Source organism: Bipolaris victoriae, assembly GCF_000527765.1.
Source record: "Bipolaris victoriae FI3 unplaced genomic scaffold scaffold_90, whole genome shotgun sequence".
Taxonomy (NCBI): Eukaryota; Fungi; Ascomycota; class Dothideomycetes; order Pleosporales; family Pleosporaceae; genus Bipolaris; species Bipolaris victoriae.
Genome location: NW_014575302.1, coordinates 43,992 through 62,678, shown reverse-complemented (window position 1 = coordinate 62,678; position 18,687 = coordinate 43,992). Strand labels below are relative to the sequence as shown.

The window sequence follows — 18,687 nt, the reverse complement described above, 5'->3', positions numbered from 1 at the left end:
CCGTGCCGTTTAAACCACAAAACGCGACAACGCAGAACACCATGCATCCATAACCCGGTCATTTATTGTGAGTAAAAGATTTTGAACCAGAAAAGGATAAAACAAGAGAAGAGATTCAAAGAATAAAGAACATCAAAAGAGAAAAAAACCGGATGCCGCCTCCCACAAAGTTCGCTATTGAGTTTTTTTGAGACCGCTCGCTGTCGTTAAGAGTGGATAACTAAGATGCGCTGTAGAAACGAACTTCGTCCAGGAAACACCAGGTATCGTAATCAAGAACCCAGATACGCCATGCTGATTGCAAATGAGAAATTCGGATAGTGGTGGGCAATATGTGCAAGACAAGACGATAGGCTTCAGAGATGTAGAGGAGAGATATAGTCTGTCATTCATTGCTGAGGATAGTAGCCTGCTGGCTGCATTTGCTGTGGGTAGTAGTAGGCACCATCGGGCCCTGGCGTCATCATGCCTCCCATGCCCGGAACGGCATAGTTAGGCTGAGCGTAATTCTCTGCCGGTGGGGCTGGGTAAAGTTGAGCCGAGTCGACGTAGTATGTCATACCGTTGGACTCGTAAGCCACCATGTTGGGTTGACCGGCAGGAGCTGGAGGAGCAGCGACTGGGGGAGCAGAAACCGGCATGACGTAACCAGGCTGCTGTGCGCCAGGAACAAACATAGGCACCATACCCGCCGGTGCCATGTATTGCGGCTGTGCACTATTTTGTGGATAGTAGTAGCCTTGTGGAACAAAGGCTTGCGGTTGAAAGCCAGGCTGAGCATAAGGCTGGAAGGCTGGCGCATGGATAGCCCGTTCGGGAATATTGTTGAGCGGAGTTCCCGTAGATACCTGGCTTGGATAAGACGCGTGACGTCCATGTTGATAGAATGACTGATCAGGAGCAGGGGCAGCTCCATTGATGTGCGCAGGCACTTGTTGATGGAAAGGTTGTTGTTCTTGCTGCTGGGGTGGGTTGAAACTCAATGACGCTGGTGACTCAATTCCAGCAACAGATACAGTCTTTTGTGGGCGAGGCTGGTGCATGGGGAGCTGGCCTTGCCAGTTTTCTCGGAAAGCCGGCTTCTGTGGGAGCGGGTATGGTGGCTGAACAGCACCATTTGTAGGCGAGATCATGGAAGGTCCGGTTGACATCCTGGGACCTCCAGGTGGAAGACGTACCACTGGACGACTGGGATCAACGAACCCGCCATTACGTGACATGATGGAGCCAGCAGGAGAGACCAGGTTTTCACGACCAATCTCGCGTGCAATCGATGACCGCCTGCTCATTGCTACGCTCGGCGAGTATACACTACCTCCATATGCACTTGTTCGCCTGCTCGAGAAACCCCCGCCAAAAGATCCAAACCTACCCCGTCCCCGTCCAAAGCCCTGCTGGTTGGGCCGGAGTGCCCGCGGGATGAAGATGAAGGAGCGCTCAACTGTGGGGAAGATGTAGCGCGGCGGGGCAGGCGGAAGTGAGATACGGACTGGCTTATCGCGACGGAGCGGGGGTCTGTGATTGGGGAGACGGGTATGTTGCTTGATAGGTACATTCTGGAATTGTATAGGGCCCTTCATGTTTGGCAAGAATACCCGAACCATGGCATTGTGCGTATGAACCGTGGTGGAGAAATTACGAGCCTGCGAAGGCTTTTGGTTGGACCCCGGAGGTACTCGAGAGGCAAAGGCGGGCGCGTTCGGTGGTTGCTGCTGGGAAGCGGCTGGAGGTGGGCCAGGCTGATCGTGGGAGCCCGGTGCATTGACGGTCTCGTGCAGATCATGCTGCCAGGGCGAGTCAGTAGCCTCCGAAGGCTGTGGCCTCATACTATGATGAATGTCAGTGTCGAGCTCCAGCTTGATTCTCTGTGCCTGCACGTACTTTGCTGGAGAGAAGGGCCCCCCGATGGGAGCACCCCGCCCCCTTCCGCGACCAGCGGGCCTGAAGCCATTCTGACCGGGTGCGTGGCGCTGGTCGTGCATGAAGAAGGCCCCGCGATTGGGGATGAAAGCCGGGTCAGAGTCGCGTTTCTTCTTGTATTCCTCGTGCTCCCGCCGCCGGCGCTCCGCCAGCGTCTCTGTCCGCGAGGAAGCCACACCAACAGCTGGCGCCGTCTCTGGTGCTGCCGTACCAGTCTCAAAGTCAATCTCGTCAGGTTCCTTTCCATCTTCACCGATCTGAAGCCCGTTCATCATGATCTCCGTCTCTTTGACAGCGGAGAAATCCACGTCGGAGCGAGCAATGGGCGGAGAAGGTTGCCGCTGGCTAGCATTCTGTCGAGGTTTTGCATCACGCGGGCCATTTGATTTGCGCTTTGGCTTTCCTTGGGTAAGGGAGGGGGCACTGTCGACCTCACTAAGGTCGCTGTTGTCGGCATCGGCGTCCTCGTCGACATCGCTGAGCACTGAGGCGTCACTCTGGGAGTCGTCGGCCAGAGTTGCTACCGACTGGCTCTCATCTTCGTCATCTGTCCGCCTGCGACGCGCAATGTTGGTGGTTCTCTTGCGGGCGGGAGCCATGATTGCGGGGGTCTGGGTAGTGGCGGAGGTCGAGGGCGCGATGGAGTCGGCGTGGGGTGGTCCTTGGTCGGCTCGTGAACGGCGAGGCGATGAGTCGGCTGCGGAAGGCGTCCGGAACAAGGGGCCGGCAGCGTAAGAAGCGCCGAGTTTGCAAATCCGGCAGGTGCAGCGATTGCGGTCGTGATGGAGCGAGATTGTGTGTTGGGCGTGAGGGCTGGGATGATTCGGTGGGTGATGTCTGACGCCAGAAAATGCCCATGACGGAGCTTGCCGTGCGGGAACGACTGGTCGCGGAACCGGTTGATGCGCGCTACTCCACACCAACAACACACCGTCTCAAACAAAGGCCACTCATCAACAATCCCCCTCCCTGTTATATTTGTAGCCATTGTTCATTGTATCGGCGCCATCTGATCGCCTTGGTCAGCCCGCACATTGTTTCTGCTTCATCGCATTCTCTGTTTGGCCGCCAAACGTTGTCCGTAGCTGATTGTTTTAGGCTACGAACCCCCATACATCAATTGTGCCATCATGAGCTAGCCGAATTACGAGGATGTGAATATGTAAACATTTTCAGCGTTATCTACTTGCACAGACCCAATGTAACCTGGCCTGGGGCTCATACATATTTCCATTGAGACCTCTCGCCCAGTCCATGCCAGACCCTATCCAGCGCCGCTCAAATGCTACCCACTGAATGCTATGACAAACGCCTATAAATGCTTCGAGACCTGCCGGAGTGGGCAGCTCCATCGCCCGGGTATGCATGCAAATGTCCGAATCGTGACATGAGAACAAAAAAAACATGAAAAAGTGAAGGAAACGCTCTTATTATACAAGCCTACCTTTGTCTCCACAAAATCATCCGGCAACTATTGCTGAAGATGCGGTAGGCCATGGTAGTGAAACAGTATTTGCTCAAAAGGAAAAATCATTGGTTTAAGTCGTGGATGTATGTGCAGTTGTCGCCCTTGTTGCATTGGCCCTTTTGGAAGAACTTGCATGCGAGCACTTTGTGAGGCTTGTGATCTCCTCGGTTCTTGGGTCGCTTCCCTTGGTTGCGGTCGTTGATGCCATTGCTATCGTCGCGTTGCCGCTTGGTGCCAGCGTTGGGTTGCTGGTTGTACTGGGATTGTGTCTGAGTTTGATATGTAGTGTCTTGCATCGGTTGAGACCATGCGGCAGCATCAGTTTGCTGGGTTGGGGGTGGAAACGTGAAAGGAAATGGTGGGAATCCAGTAGGTAGTGGAGGGGGAGGAGGGAGTGCACCGCCAGTCGCTGCTTGCATATTGGCGATCAAGGCAGCAATGTCAAGGCTTACACCGGGTTGTTGGGGTGGGTTTTGCATTGGAAACGACGCGGGTGGTGGGGCCTGGGGAGGAGGCTGGCTGTTACTGATGGAGTTGAGGAGGTTTTGAAGACCGGCGGCGTCGAATGTAGGAGCGGCTGCGGGAGGCGGAGGCGTGTACGTGTTTTCAGCCGGAGCTGTTGGGGCAGGGGGAGCGGCTTGAGCTTGGTTGGTAGCCGACAATTGCTTGATGATGTTCTCCAGTTGACTGAAGTCCGGCACAGTCGCTGCCACAGGTGGTTGTGGGCATTTCCTTAGAACTGTCTCGGGCGGTGGTCCAAAGTTGACGACAGGAGCAGTAGATGGGTTCTCCTGCTCTGCGGGCTCTTTTGGAGTCGGTGGAATGTCGTCATTGCTAGAATAGTAGACCATTAATGTAGCGTTCTCGCGCTGCATGTTGGCCTCTTTCTCAGGACAGATGGGTTGCTGGAGACCTCCTCCATACGGCGCGTAGTTTCGTTGACGTTCTTCAGGGTGTACAACACTAAAGTCAACTTCGGATGGTGGTGCCCATGACCGCTGTTCGCCATCCAGGTCCTCATCATCGTCGTCAAGGTCAAGCTCTTTGTGTTGCTTGAACATACGTCCCTCTCCACCAAGGTCGCCAGCATCCCGCACGAGGTGATGTTCTTTGTGGTCCATCTCTTCATCGTCGGCCTCGTGGTCGAAATACTTGATCTCTACCAGTGATGTATCCGGCCGCCAGGCTACACGCAGATGTCTGCGAGACTCTTTTCGTAGCCGTTTGGCCTTTTCTTCTTCGGTTTCTACTGGTAGAGGTTTCTCGGATTTGGTGGGCGCAATTTCTTGTTCCTTGGGTTTTTGGAGCGATGCCATTGTCTGGGCAAACGAAAAAGCAGGCTTTGCCGCAGGCGTCGCCACAACCTTCTTCTCCTTTGTAGCCGGGGTGGTAGCTTTGGCTGATGCGGCACCCTTTGCAGTAGCCGAAGCTGGTGTTGTCTTCTTGCTTGCTGCATTGAGTGAGGCAAAGATACCCGAAGGCTTGCTGGTGACTTGGCTAACACGCGTCTTGACGGGTGCGGGTGCTGGCGCTGTCTTCTCTCCGGGTCGTTTCTGTGTGGTTGTAGCAGGAGCAGTCTTTGCGGCTGAAGCGGCGGCATCAGATGCCTTTGGCTTCTTCATCATTGCTGACTCATTGGCCGAACGGTTTGTAGCATCAGATGCCGGTCGCTTAACACCCTTGCCATCTGCCGATTCAGTCTTTGGCGGAGGGCTTGCTTTTGCCTTTTTAGAATTGGCGGCAGCGCTGTCCATCACTTGCTGTATAAAATTCTTATGCTTATCATTTGCGTGTTTCTTCATAGACGCAAGTGCTTTGATAAGCTTAGTCTCTTCGAGGAGCTCAGAAGTCAGTGTGCCGCATCGCGAGAGTACCTCGTAGATGACTGCGGACAATGGGCCATCGTAATCTTTACTATGGAATCGGTTCGCCAAGAACTGGTAGCACAGATACAGGAATGGCTTGATCTGCCCCAACTGGTAAAGCACATCAGGATGTGCAGACTGCAATGCAGCCTCAAGAGCAGACTTGAGAAGGTCACGTTGACTCGTGACTCGACTCTTGAGTACCGGCAGCTCACCTGTCTTCTTTTGCTCTTCGGCCTCCGTTACAGCTTTGCTGTCGGCTCGCCACCGCTTTTGGATGGTGTTGAGCACCTCCCAGACCTCACGCATACTAATCTTGATCTTTTCAGAGCTTGGTGAAGATGTGGAAGGATGCCATGTAGCCTTGACAACATCATATCGAACGGCGGCGTCAGGGTCCTCTGGCCGCGACGCAGGGATCGGCATCTCCTCTTCTTCTTCATCAGAAGAGTCTGTATCGTAGTCAGATGACTCAGAGGAACTGCCACTGTCACTGACTTCTCTCTTCAACTCTGTGGGTTTCCTCGCAGAGTTTAGAGCTTTTGAGTGTGACTTGGAGGCGAGTTGCTTGGCGCGGAGCTTCTTGCTGTCTGCCCCTGCCTTTTTCAGATCCTTTAGGGAATTTCGAGCAACATAAACTGGAAGCGCAGCTATACACATGTCAGAGGTTGTTCCTTGCAGCATCATTTTTACTCGTTCAGGCTTACTTCTATTTGTTGCCAGATGAAAGGGTTCATTTCCCAGAGTCACGAATTTATTCAACGGAGTAGAATTAGTGGCCTTTGCCAAAGCAGCTTGATCAACAACATAGAGACCACCCGATTTTCTACCCTTTGGTATTTCAAACTCAGGGACAGGCACTGGCTTCGCAAATGAGGCCGGTGCAGGGCGCTGCTGAGTAAATGTCTCTGCAGTAGGCTTGGGCAGCTGCATCATGTTAGTTTGCGTTGAGTCTTTGTGCGTTTAGTGAGGTTAACTTACTTGATAAGCAGATATCGGAGGACGACTAGTCCGAAGTGAACCAGTGTCCTGCTGTAGAGCTTGCGGCGTCACTGTGCCAACATGGCTTTGAGGAGTCACAGTGCGCATTGGCATCTGGTAAGGAGAGTGTTGTTGCTGGCGGACGGCATTGGGATCCATGCCCAGCGACGGGTCAACATTCGAGGCCTGACCATAGTTGGCCAAAGGACCTTGTTGGCTGAACTGGCCATACTGGTAGGGCGACTCTGTACGCAAAGCATGGTTCTGAGCAGCATACGATTGGCTGATGGCGTTGAAGGGTTGTTGTGCAAACGAGCCAGGGTGCCAGTTCTGGCCCGATGCCGTCGGCGGCAGGGGTGAGTGCTGGTGTAGCTGGGCCTCCCACGAGGGGGTGCCGTAGCGGTCGACAGAAGAAAAGAGGTGCTGGTAGGATGGATCGGCGTAGACATTCTGGCCTTGCAACGGCACCTGGTCAGTGGGCACGTGATTTGACGCCATGATGTGTGGCGTATGTGTGTGGAGGGGAGGGATGTCTTGGCTAGCCAAAGTGTCAGCTGTCAATTGCAGGGTTGTGATTGGCTGACGACGCACAAGTGTCTGGGACAGGCCAAAGGGGATTAATTAGGCGACGATGCAGCAGCACTAGGCGCTAAGCAGACTGGCGCAGAGTCACGAGCGTAGCAGGATGCCCGGTTCGGGAGAATGTGAAGCGGAGAAAAAAGGTCGATAAAACACCGGTTTAGGCGGTAGCGTCTGGTTGCTGTCTCTGTCGGCCTGCAGCGCTTCCAGGTTGCTGTCTCTGGGGGGTTGGTGGGCAGATGACGGAGTAGTAGATGCACACCCAAGGTGCAGCCGGCCCTCACTCACAACGAACGCAGACGCCTGCGAAGCCGAGTCGGCCAGTCCACGAAAGCGTAGAATTGGTTTTTATGAGCTGGCACTTTGCCTCGCGTATTATGCGATGAGGAGCAGGAGCACACTTGCTTGCTGATGCGTCACTTGACGTTTTGCATGCGCGCGCGCAACCAGAGCACAACACACGCGGCGGATGAGGCCTGCTTGACGCGCCCCCGTCCGGTTGGCACCGAGCAACTGTGGGCCGCCTCGCGCAGGAGCTTGGCCAGATTCTCTCTGTGATGCGAAGCCTGTCGAGTCCAAAGACGGAGCTGGGATTAGTAGCAGAAGTTGAAGATGACGGTCACTCTGCCTGCCCTCCGCAACCCAAGCCTGTTTCCCGACAAACACCGCTGCCAGCCTGAGCGCACACTTCCCCCAAAGCAAGGACTCGAAAGTAGAATCTAGCCTCAGAATCAGATGCCCTTATTAGGTGGGCGAGAGTTCACTGAGAAGTAGCATGAGTGTCAAGAGCGAAGAAGGGGGGTGGGTTGTTGTGGGCGAGGTGAGTTGAAGAGCGAGGGAGCGCGGCGAAGGGGCGAGCTCGTTTTGAGAGCCCGCCCGCTCGCCAAGTAGCGCGCCGCGCTAGTCCCAGGCGGGGCAGGCAACCTGGCCCACCAGCATCACCAAACACTCCCATCCGCCCGCGAACAGCAAGCAGCGCGCAGCAGGCACTGGCCAAGGCAGACGCGCCACCGTGGTCTCTTGCCTATACACATACACACGCCCCCTTGCGCATGCCAAACACCTGACACTCGGCGGGTGCCACGACACATTAGAACACAATGGCCGTCTCACTGCGGGACCGCCAGATAGGCACGTCTTCGCCCTCCCACCTGCACCATCGCCAGCACCACTGACAGATGCATCCTAGCCTCAATTAAACGCCTGCTCAACCTCAACCCCCCGGCCGACGGCGACGCCGCTCAGGACGAGTCGAACGAGCCCACGAATCCCGACATAGCATGGCGTAAGTCGCAGCGTCATAGCGTTGGCCTGCCACTTTGAAGACACAAGTGCTGAGACTGCTGTCCGAATAGGTGTTCTGGTCTACGACGATGCTGCCAAAGCCGTCGTCAGCTCTGTTCTGCGGGTCAATGACCTGAGGGCGGCAGGTGTATGAACGGACTCTCTCCAACACTATAACGGTCTACTGAACACCATACAGGTCACTGTGCACTTGAATCTCAAGTCGCGCCGGAGCCCCATCCCAGCACCTGGAATCGTGAGCAACCCTGTCCCCACCAAATGCGTTGCGCATCCCATTGAACACGCGCTAGCATTTGGTGATATGGCGACCCCACAAAGCATAGGCTGACCACCCCACCAGTATCTCATGGCACCCACTGCTGAGAACCTAGCCCTCGTCACGAAGGATCTGAACGACGCTCTGTACACCCCCGCATACATCAACTTCCTCTCCAGTGTGCCCCGCCACTTGCTAGAATCATGGGGCGCCGAATTGGCGACCATGCCGGAAGCTGCTGGCAATCTGGCGCAGATTTACGATCAGTACGAGATGCTGGAGAATGAGATTCAGCAACTGCTAACTCGACCCAAAGGTATCTGAACTTTGTTACGTTGGGCCATGATCAGTTCAGGTACGTTTGTATTTCCTAAACTATGCGCCACTCCCACTCACTCGGTCGTAGTCTCAACATTGATCAGTCTTACTACCGTCTGAACTCGTCTAAAACCGAAGATGCAGAACTCGATGAGCACATGGATCGCATCGTCTCAGGGCTCTTTTCCGTCGTCGCTACCATGGCCGTCGTCCCAATTATAAGGGCTCCTAGCGGTGGTGCCGCCGAACTCATTGCTGCCAAGCTCGACCGAAAGCTACGCGATCATGTACTCAACAACAAGGAAAGCCTCTTCGCATCATCATCAACAGCCTCCCGCCCATTGCTCGTCATCGTAGACAGGAACGCCGATCTCAATCCAATGTTCAGCCACAGTTGGATATATCGTACGCCAGACACCTTCCCCATACCAAGGCTAGAGCTGACTAGAGCATGTAGAGAGTCTCGTGTACGACGTCTGCAATTTCCACTTGAACAAGATCGAAGTGACTGTTCCAAAGGATAAGAACAAGCCAGAGAGCGGTACCAAAAAGCAGTCGTACGACTTGGCAGCAACCGATTACGTAAGTACTCATCCATAAGCCACATCTGACCAAGTATCTAACTACCTCTTGCATGTAGTTTTGGAACCGCAATGCTTCACAACCCTTCCCAAATGTCGCAGAAGAAGTGACAAACGAATGGACAAAGTACTCGGAAGATGCGGACGCGCTTACCAAGAAGACGGGGTCATCGTCATTGGACGACCTTTCAGGAGAAAGCAATCATTTCGCAGCACATCTCAAAGGCGCAATTTCTCAACTGCCGGAACTGCGAGAAAGGAAGGCTACTATTGAGGCTCACATGTCTATCCTCGAAGCTGTGATGGAGGGCATCAAGGAGCGCAAACTCGATGAGTTCTTCCAACTAGAAGAAGAGATTGAAAAGCAGACCAAATCATCCGTCATGGAGGTGCTCAAAGATCCAGCCAAGGGAAATGATCCCATGGATAAGTTCAGATTCTTCTTGCAGGTACGATGCGCACTTCAAAGGTAATTACATGATTGCGCTAACATGGTCAATTTCTAGTGGTACTTGAAGACAGAACAAGAGGTATCGCGTACAGAGCTAGAAGGCTTTGAGAACGCTCTCAAAGCCGCCGGCGTAGACACGGAAGCCCTTGCGTACATCAAAACAGTACGCCAGATTACACAAATGAGCAATCTCTCAACTGCCGCTCCCACACAGCCTGCTCAGGCATCTTCACAGCTGTTCGGCGGCTTCACTAGTCTTTCATCAAGGGTAACGGACCGGTTCAAGGAAGCTGGTTTGGGCGCCAACTTTGAAGGCGTGCTTTCGGGCATCAAATCATACCTGCCTGCCAACCAAGATCTTACAATCACCAAAATTACTGAATCTCTAATGGACCCTCAAAATGCTACAAGCAGCGCGCTCAACAAAACAGAAAACTACCTCTACTTTGACCCCCGATCTGCCAATGCACGAGGCACCCTACCTCCTGCAAGCCAGTCGCGGAACCAGCAAAGTACTGTTGGACGCGGAATCGATGCAACATTTGGACAAAGGCGACAGGGCTTCTCAGAAGCCATTGTCTTTCCTGTTGGCGGTGGCAGCATGGACGAGGAGACCAACATCCAGGCATGGGCCAAGCGCACAAGCGCTGCAGCTGGTACTGGTCCTAAACGAAGAGTTGTATACGGTAGCACGAAGTTGTATTCTCCTCGCGCGTTTATCGAGGAGGAACTTATTCCTCTCGGCAAGGAGAGTACGTAAGCTTCGCCTTCGTTTTCGACAAAGTATTGAGACAGGGGGAAAGGGGAAAAAAGGGCATGATAGACATTTAGTTTTTTTTGGCACATGGCATATATGTGTAAAATATTGATACATAGTCATGACATTGTAACATCCTCCCTGTATTACGTGGTGCTACTATTCTTTTTTTTTACTTTTTTCCTTGGCTTGACGTTTACTTCACTCTACGGATTATTACTATTGCATCTTGCATGCATGCATGCGGGTTGGGGCACACAAAAAACCACCCCTCTCCCCTCCTCTTCCCTTACTTACCCTTGTACCCTTTGTGTCACCGCCACGTGCGTTCATCGATGCATACGCATGCACTGTCAAACATCAAGGGGAACCACCCACCACCCACCTACCAGCCCCTCCCCTTGGGGGGATTCGGGGATAACGGGGGGAACGGGGGGAACGGGGGAGGAAGAGAAAGCGAGGGGAAGGGGGTGTGCTATACGTTACCCCCCCCCCCCGTCCTTTCTCTTCCCCCTCTAAACAGGCCAATATCTTACTATATTTACTATACCCTTTCCTGGGGGGACTATGTATCTCCCGCTTGATTCCCCTCCTATTTATTTATTTTTTATTCTCGGAGAGAGGATCACGGAAGTGTGTATTATCTTCCCGACCTCTTAAGTCGAAAAAAAAAAACACTCGCGTCCGATGTATATCGGATTGAAAATAGATGTACAGGTAAGGGAAGGTAAATGTGGTGTGGTGCTAAGAGGATGATCAAACGAGAGGCCCTACATGCGCGGGAGACGCGGGAATAGCTAGGGAGGATGAGGGTGGTGGGTTTTTTGGGGCTGGCTGACGGAAGCAAGATGCATGACATGGCGTACGTGTATGCACGATGGGGGCAGGAATGCAAGATGTGCTTTTTTTGCTTTTTTGTGTGGCTTCTCGTAATGCTGATGGTTGGGTTTGAACAGCCTGCATGTTGCAGATAGAGTATTTGTGGGGGAGGGTGTGTGTTTCAGATGTTGATGCTTACCTTTTCTCATCGGCCTGGTGGGGATCGTGTTTGCTTTTTTCGCATTTCTGGGCGGAATTTTGAGGGTAGGTGTGGGGGCTTGTCAGATATGGGTATCCGGAGGATTGTTGGGTTTTTTTGCTTTTTGCTTCGATGAAGGTTCTATGGCTGGGGGGGTTGTTGCGTAATGCATCGAAGGATTGCGGGTTTGGACTTGACTCGTGAAGGTGTGTGTGGGTATGTGTGGATGGGGACGAGGGGGGTGGTGAGTGAGTATTGGAAGGATTGATGTGAGATGCAGGGGCAAGTGGATAAGGGTGTAGATACCTTCTAGAAGGTGTGGAGCCTTCTTTTGCTTTTCCTTTTTTGTGGGAATCTGGGCATGCTGTGAAACGGGTGGGGAGGGTATTGTAGTCGTATACTCGTACTCGTGGTCATGGCCGTATGACGAGGTTGCGCAGGTGGAGACTTGGCCTCAACAAAAGAAAGTAGAGGATGAGCGCTGAGGGCGTTGGGGGTAGTCGATGCGAGGTTGATGGCTTCGGGGAGAAGAGAGCCAAGACAGGGTCCAATACTATGGTGTAGGAGTGTGTGGTCGAATCAGACTGCGTTGCGAGGTTGGCGTACCGAGGCTGTGTCTGATGCTGCATTCGTTCTTGATTCTTCCTTTTTGTTGTTGTCGTTGACGTTGAGACGGTGTAAGGATTGGAAAAGAAAGAAAGAATCGGATGCGTGGTACAGATAAAGGACGTGTTGGGAGCACGCAATGCCGAAACATATCGGGCTGAGGCTTGAGAATCAGATTTTCTACGGTTGCTTTGTCAATGGCGTTTGTGTGGTTGCGATTCCTGTTGCTTCGTGATGTCGGTGGGCTTGAGGGTTTTGGGCCGAGGTACGTATGATGGTGTTGCGTCACGAGGAGGGGAGGCAAGGGATAAAGATGGACGACGTAGTATACGTCTTACGCAACCTCGGCTGTTGGGACAAGGCTATACTGAGTAATGCTGGACAACAAGGTCAATCTTGACTCAGTGGCGGGATGGATGTTTGGGAAAACAACTGCCGAAGGTAACGTTACCAGAGCGGGAAGAAATACAAGATGGATTACGGGATAGCAAGATCTGGGCAAGTATACGGAAATCGGTGGAGATAGAGCAGGTATGAAATATTCGAGTTTGATATTGTAACATGAAAGGTAGTAATATACAAGTGTTCTACCAAGTCTATAAGCCCGCGTCTATAAATGCAAAGTCATCAATCTATAGTGTTCATTAATAAGTATCATCAAGGTTTCGTTAAGCTGAAGAGCGCCGAATCAAGAGAAGAAGATTTTGAAACAAAATGGAGTGAGCTCAACGACGTGAAGGCCCATACACTCGATGGTTCCTGACATCCATTTCCCCACTAGTAGCCAATCTAGCGTTGAAATTCACATCTCCAAAGATGGCACCTTTAGATTGCAAAGTCCAGCTGACGGTGGGTTTAGGGCTTCCAGTGTAAGGATTCATGCTGGTCAGAATCCAACCGCGCGCCAGGGCACTGTACTCGGATCCTTGTACGGCCTTGGGCACGGCAATAAGCAGTGTCTTGGAGTGCTCAAAAGGGGCAAAAATAATAGCCTTGCTCCCTTGTGTGGGTGGGCCGGCGTAATCATATGGAGCTGAGGAGGAGGGTGCGGATATGATGAGGGGACCATGTGTGCGCTCCGAGGCGCCTGAAGGCCATGGGATCCCCGATGCAATTAGAGTTGAGAGGAAATGCACAAGTGCCGTCATTGCAGCCTGGCCCTCGGCAAGTAAAATATAGTTTTGCAGGATAAGGTGTGGGTTCAGCAGCACCTCAATGGTATAGGGTTCCATGCGGGGCGCGTTAGACTCTTGGAGGCTGGAGATGACATCTACCACCCATTGTGGCCCGCACTGGAAAACACAGGCTAGTGTCTGAATGAAAATGTTGCGCAAGGCTGGTGTGCGCGGGTGATTCGGTGCCTGAGAGAAGCCCCACAGTCCAGATCCTGGTATTTGATATTGGACACAGATATCGATGAGCATGCGTGCTCGGGCAACGTGCGATGGAAAAGAAGCACTGGGCTGGGTGCGATGTGGGAGGTCTAGGAAGATGAGGTCCAGCTGTGCGTACTCCGCTCTGCCGTCAGTCGCTTGGACCAACTGGCTTGCGTGTCTGGGAAAGTGTGGAGGTACTCGAGAGGAGCTAACATCCAAAGATGTTGGTCGACACAACCATGAAGTGGATCCGTCATGGAGCTGTAGTGGTGTGCCAATAGTGCAGAGTGCAACAGGGTCTCGTGCCGCGATCCCAACTAGGAGCAGCGAGCGAAGACATTCGTCCTCAAGATTGGGTCTCGAAAATGGATTTGGGGGAGCCAGGGCCAGAGGCAAACCAGAAGCGTTCAGCGCAATGCTGGTCTTGTCTCGGTTCGCGTCTAGTCTTCGTTGGTACTCTGGTAAACGCGGATTTCCTCCAGCCTTCATGCGGAATATGTCGGCAACCATTGATATGGAACATGTTTCTCTTGAAGTTGGGCAGTGTTGGCTGTCTGGTGTTCGAAGTACAGAGAGGTCTCCTTTGATGAATGCGTCTTGCTGTTGGAAGAAGTCCAGCAATGAACGAAGCTTTGGTGATAGGTTTGGTGTGAAGTGGATGACTTCAATTGCAAGGCTCAAAAGATGAGTGAAGAAGGCTCCGGTAAAACGTACGACTGTCTGCACTTCATCTTCGTAATGCCGTAAACAAGGCACTAGAAAAACATGACTCTGTCCCATTCGCATCTCATGGGCGCACCATGCGCGGTCAAACCACTCAGAAGATAGAATGCGTTGTACCAATGTGTTGAACATCTCATACTGCTGCATGAAAGGTGGATGTAGCCCAGAGTTTGGTTGTTGGTCCAGGGGTACTTGAGAGTAATTGTACTGCTCAACGTAGTAACGCAGAAACCGTTCTTCGTCTGGCGAAACAACAATGTCGTCCAGTACTACAATGACTGCTCGTGCATTTTTGTAGACATTGTCAATGACTCCGATGGCTGCATTCTTCTCGACTTCGTCGTCTTGTTCGATGCACACCTGGTCATACCACAGCCCTTCCCCCACGCCCCTTTCTCTTACAACGGCTTGGAAAAGTGCAGAAGTAGTCGGTAGTGGGAATTGCTCAATCTCCTTTAGCCATCCAAAAGGAAGATCTCCAACAGGTGTCAGAACCTTTCTCGGCGTAGTGCTTGCAGCATGCTTCCTGCAATAGCTAAGAGCGATGTATCCTCCCTCCTCCCCGTGAAAGCCAATATCGTTGATCAGCCGAAAGGCAAAATTGCTCTCGCAATGTTCCTTTGGGATAAACTCTTTGACTACCGAGGGTGCTAGGCGGCTGAGGTCGGACAAGAGTGTGGCAGCGTCGATGTCGTCTTCGAATGGTATTGTTGACCATTTGTGTCGGTTGAGAAGGGCATCTCGTGTAGAGGGCTTGATGAGTTTGGCGTGAAGACTTGATGTGTCCAGGTCCGACTCATCAACATCAATGAATTCGCACTGTCCGAAGCGGGCGAACCACTGAGGTGATGTCTGCAAAGCCATGTGAATATACATTTCCCGGTGGTTGTGATGGAAAAGTAGTAGTAATGTCTGATGCACAAATTGTGCTTCGTGGCAAGGCAACAGATCTATTTGACGTTGAGCCGCTCATCCCAACCCTCTGACCCATGGTCCCTCGGGACACACAAAGCCTTCCGATGCACAGCCGTATCCTCACTCTTGGGCCCATCTGGGAGCACGCGACAAGTGGACGCCATGCATAATCGTTGTCTATCAGCCCACCAACGCCACAGGCGCACCGACTACCGCATTGAGTATTTGCGGGGAAACACGAGGACTTGGCATATCTGATGACAAGAGATTAGGTTGTATGGGGCGTAGTGCAAGGTGTTGAAGGTTAGTAGGGTTTGAACGATCCAAATAGTCGGGTTGTCCTGTCTGATGGCACGGGCCTTTGCCGTAACGGCAACCCATGAGCATGACGTCGGCAAAAGCATCGGAAAAAGTGGCCATCATGAGAGAAAAAAGGAAATACACGATATGAAACATGCAGCTTCATGGGCCTGTCTCGTCTAACGGTTGGCTGCAGTATGATTGCCTAGCGCTAGAAATTCTAGAAGGAAAAAAGCAAAATAGTCTGCGCAGTACTGCAATTTTACACGGCATGGCAATTTCCGAATGTGTTGAGCTGCATGCAGAGGCATCGTGACAGATGTCGTGGTCTCTACAGAATCAAAAAATAAACCAAGCCATGACAAGAGGGCGGGTTGCAATTGATCGTCACGGTCATAGTCGCGGTTAAGTTCAAAGCATTTCATGCATCATCGGGACGCGTATTCCGATAGATTGACGATAAGCCACTTAACCCAAAGAGTGAAGAGAGACCGATAGTTGGAAGGATATTGCCAGACTCAGCGATTACCAACCGGAGCAGGCGTCGTCCTCAATGGCCAAACAGCACGCGTTTCGCAACACCAAAACTCAAATCCTCAGGCTCGCAAACTCAGGCCGCCGCCACAAACTCCAACCGAAACGCATCAATGACAAATCTTTCGACAAACAATTAATCAATCTTCGCATTCGCAAGTCGGTCATTGGAGCCTTGGATAACATTGGACATCCGCACGTTTTGCCGCTTGTATTTGCTGTGTTTCCGGAGCCGTTTCCGTGCGACCATAACCGGCACCGATGACTTGGTGACTAAGTAATTACTGAACGACCCGAGTAGGACACTGCCGGAGTTAGCATCCATGAATCAGGAGCGGGACTCGGAACTTACCCTTTGAGAGCGTTCCGCCCTCGAGAACCAAGAATCACAAGAGTTGGCTCCAAGAAATCAATCTATCAATGGGCTGTTAGCCAAGTGCAGCACTTCATAGAATCCAGGGCTACTCACCACTTCAGTAATCATGTGCTTGGGGCTCTTGCAGTGGAACACCTCGACCACAGCACGCACTTGGAGACGAGTCTTTCGCAGCAACTTGACACATCGGTCAGAAACCTCTACACATGCCTGATATCTGTCTTTCTCAGCCTTGCCCATGGCACCCACATTGGCTTCAGTGGCCATGATTGAGTTTGACAATGCTGAGAACCCGGGCCTTGTTTGTGTCAGACCGTCATGGTTGGACAGAGTCCTCTTAAGATGGTCTGATTCCTGTCGCCCAGTGGTACCTTGGCTGATAGGTGCCCCAGAAGCATCAGTCGTTGCGACGCCAGTCTCCTCGTCAACAGCATAGACAGCAAGGAGGGTATCGCCATCTCGTAAAACCGTGCCGATCGTCCACTCCAAAGCGTATGCAGCCTCATCACTGAGATCGGTCGACACGAGGTATACTCGCTGTCTCCTCAATCCTTTGGTAGCATCCTCGGCAAACTGGATGTAGTTACCCCTAATAATCTGTCGAACACAGCGATGAGCTTCTGGGCTTGATTGAATAGGTGAAATATTCAGTGAAAGTTGTTGAGCTGATTTGATTTCAGCGAGCTCATCCTCGTGGTCGGAGTGAACTGGCGTAGAAAAGCCAGAGCCTCCCTGGTCGAAACTAGTGTGGGGGTGTACGACGCCCGATGAGTTTCTTCTAGACATTCTTTCGCCATTTGGACCAAGGACGTTTATGGAGGGCTCGAGCAATGACCGCACTTTGTAGGAAACAGCAACATCCCTTCCTGTCCAGGGTTAGTATTCAGATGCAACAGTTTGGCTGCAGATGTCACTTACGTTCTTGCTCTGCTGCGGCCAACAAGCTCTTAGCTGTAATAATTTCTCTTCCCATGCTGTCTGTGCCTCCAGAAGTTTTCCTAGATCGCTGCCTGCCGCGTTCTCGTTTGTTGGTCCCGTTCCACCCATCCTCCCACTCTGAACTATCAGAGCCATTTTCGCTGCTCTCTACAGCAGCGCTGTCTTCGCCGTCGTCGTCTGTGGCTAGACGGACACCTCCACCTGGGGCAGTCGATGTGCCTTTGATAGGATCAGAGCCTTTGCGGTTGGGAAGTGAAGAAAGCCCACCCTCGGATCGGGCCAAAGCAGAGTCGGAAAGTTTTCGGTACGCCGTATCCATGTCGATGCGCTTGCCTGAATCGGTCACAAGGCTGTTGTTCGAAGTCGAAGTAGGCGGGGGCGGGCTTAGCATGCGCGTTGCTGGAGAAGCAGATCTACGAGGGCCTGGAGACCCAGATTTTGACCGACCCAGAGGGCCATTTAGCGAGTTGTGTCGGTCCCTTGAGTTTGAGGAGCCCAGAAAGCCAGCCGAGCTGCCGTAGACAGTTGACATGGCGCGAGGTTTTGCAGAAGCATCGAGCTTGCCACCTTGCGACACTCTCTTGGGCATAGCATGCGCGTCGATTGAAGGCAACATTTCAAACTTGTATGCCGACTCGGGGTTCACTCTGCGAGGCGATGAGGGCATGGCAAAGGGAATACCAGTGCTCCCACGGCTCGAGCTCCTACGCGGACCCGAATCAACGTCTAACATGCTGCGAACCGGCGAAGCAAGTGGGTTGGGGCTTTGCGCGCGTGCGGTTGGGCTTTCTGCGCGTCGTCCTCCGGGCTTCTGGTTGCCCTCGAGGAGTTTTACAACCTCTCTCATCTCCTCATCGATGGCAGCTTCGAGCGAGGCCATGGTAGCGGTGGGTGCAGGGTCGATGCGTGGTGAGGCGGTAGTGGGTTCAGGGTCGTGTGCCGGGGTCGGCGTGATGCGTGGCAATGTGGCAATTATCGCAAAAAGATGGTAGTCGTGTTCGCGGGGTAGCTGGGGTGTTTGGGGGCGTCAATTGGAGTTGTGCTATGGCATCATAGGCACAGCTAGCTGCTGTCTGATGTGCGAGCTACAGATGCCAGCCACCCCGTACCAAATGCTGGCCGGTCCGGTCAGGGTGTGTGTGGGGTGAGCGCGTGATGGTACTAATGCCAGCAGTGGGGTAACAATTCCAAAGACTGTAGCTGAAAGCAATGGCGGGCCGATCCGTCGTACTGTATGTAGCTAACCGCTGTCGGAGAACAAGTTGTTCCCTAGCAGATTGATGGATGCCGACGACATATGGAAAAGGAAAAGCAAGCTCGAGACAAGAGGGCTCCTGGGGGCGGCGACAGTCAGCGCGAGTCGACGGTCGCGGATGCTCTTGGTCTAGGCGGTGGGAAGTGGGCATCGGACCATCCATC

At 52.7% G+C, this 18,687-nt stretch overlaps 5 protein-coding genes across 5 annotated transcripts; 1 reads left to right on the top strand and 4 right to left on the bottom strand.

Moving 5' to 3' along the window:
* Positions 1 to 389: 389 nt before the first annotated feature.
* COCVIDRAFT_40689 (hypothetical protein) lies at positions 390 to 2,519 on the bottom strand (the record flags this gene model as incomplete). Its single annotated transcript, XM_014697803.1, has 2 exons — positions 390 to 1,827; positions 1,882 to 2,519. The coding sequence occupies 2 exons, from the start codon at positions 2,517 to 2,519 to the stop codon at positions 390 to 392; spliced, it is 2,076 nt and encodes a 691-aa protein (XP_014553289.1).
* Positions 2,520 to 3,450: 931 nt separating this feature from the next.
* COCVIDRAFT_108086 (hypothetical protein) lies at positions 3,451 to 6,732 on the bottom strand (the record flags this gene model as incomplete). The annotated part of the gene is made up of 3 exons (XM_014697802.1): positions 3,451 to 5,903; positions 5,961 to 6,206; positions 6,261 to 6,732. The coding sequence occupies 3 exons, from the start codon at positions 6,730 to 6,732 to the stop codon at positions 3,451 to 3,453; spliced, it is 3,171 nt and encodes a 1,056-aa protein (XP_014553288.1).
* Positions 6,733 to 7,913: 1,181 nt separating this feature from the next.
* COCVIDRAFT_40687 (hypothetical protein) lies at positions 7,914 to 10,484 on the top strand (the record flags this gene model as incomplete). The annotated part of the gene is made up of 10 exons (XM_014697801.1): positions 7,914 to 7,944; positions 8,003 to 8,098; positions 8,169 to 8,245; positions 8,297 to 8,353; positions 8,459 to 8,640; positions 8,691 to 8,729; positions 8,781 to 9,097; positions 9,150 to 9,274; positions 9,333 to 9,722; positions 9,780 to 10,484. The coding sequence occupies 10 exons, from the start codon at positions 7,914 to 7,916 to the stop codon at positions 10,482 to 10,484; spliced, it is 2,019 nt and encodes a 672-aa protein (XP_014553287.1).
* A 2,346-nt stretch (positions 10,485 to 12,830) lies between these two features.
* COCVIDRAFT_108143 (hypothetical protein) lies at positions 12,831 to 15,080 on the bottom strand (the record flags this gene model as incomplete). Its single annotated transcript, XM_014697800.1, has 1 exon — positions 12,831 to 15,080. The coding sequence occupies one exon, from the start codon at positions 15,078 to 15,080 to the stop codon at positions 12,831 to 12,833; it is 2,250 nt and encodes a 749-aa protein (XP_014553286.1).
* A 1,009-nt stretch (positions 15,081 to 16,089) lies between these two features.
* Positions 16,090 to 18,148, bottom strand: COCVIDRAFT_108055 (hypothetical protein; the record flags this gene model as incomplete). The annotated part of the gene is made up of 4 exons (XM_014697799.1): positions 16,090 to 16,258; positions 16,306 to 16,367; positions 16,423 to 17,195; positions 17,248 to 18,148. The coding sequence occupies 4 exons, from the start codon at positions 18,146 to 18,148 to the stop codon at positions 16,090 to 16,092; spliced, it is 1,905 nt and encodes a 634-aa protein (XP_014553285.1).
* Between the last annotated feature and the right edge of the window lie 539 nt (positions 18,149 to 18,687).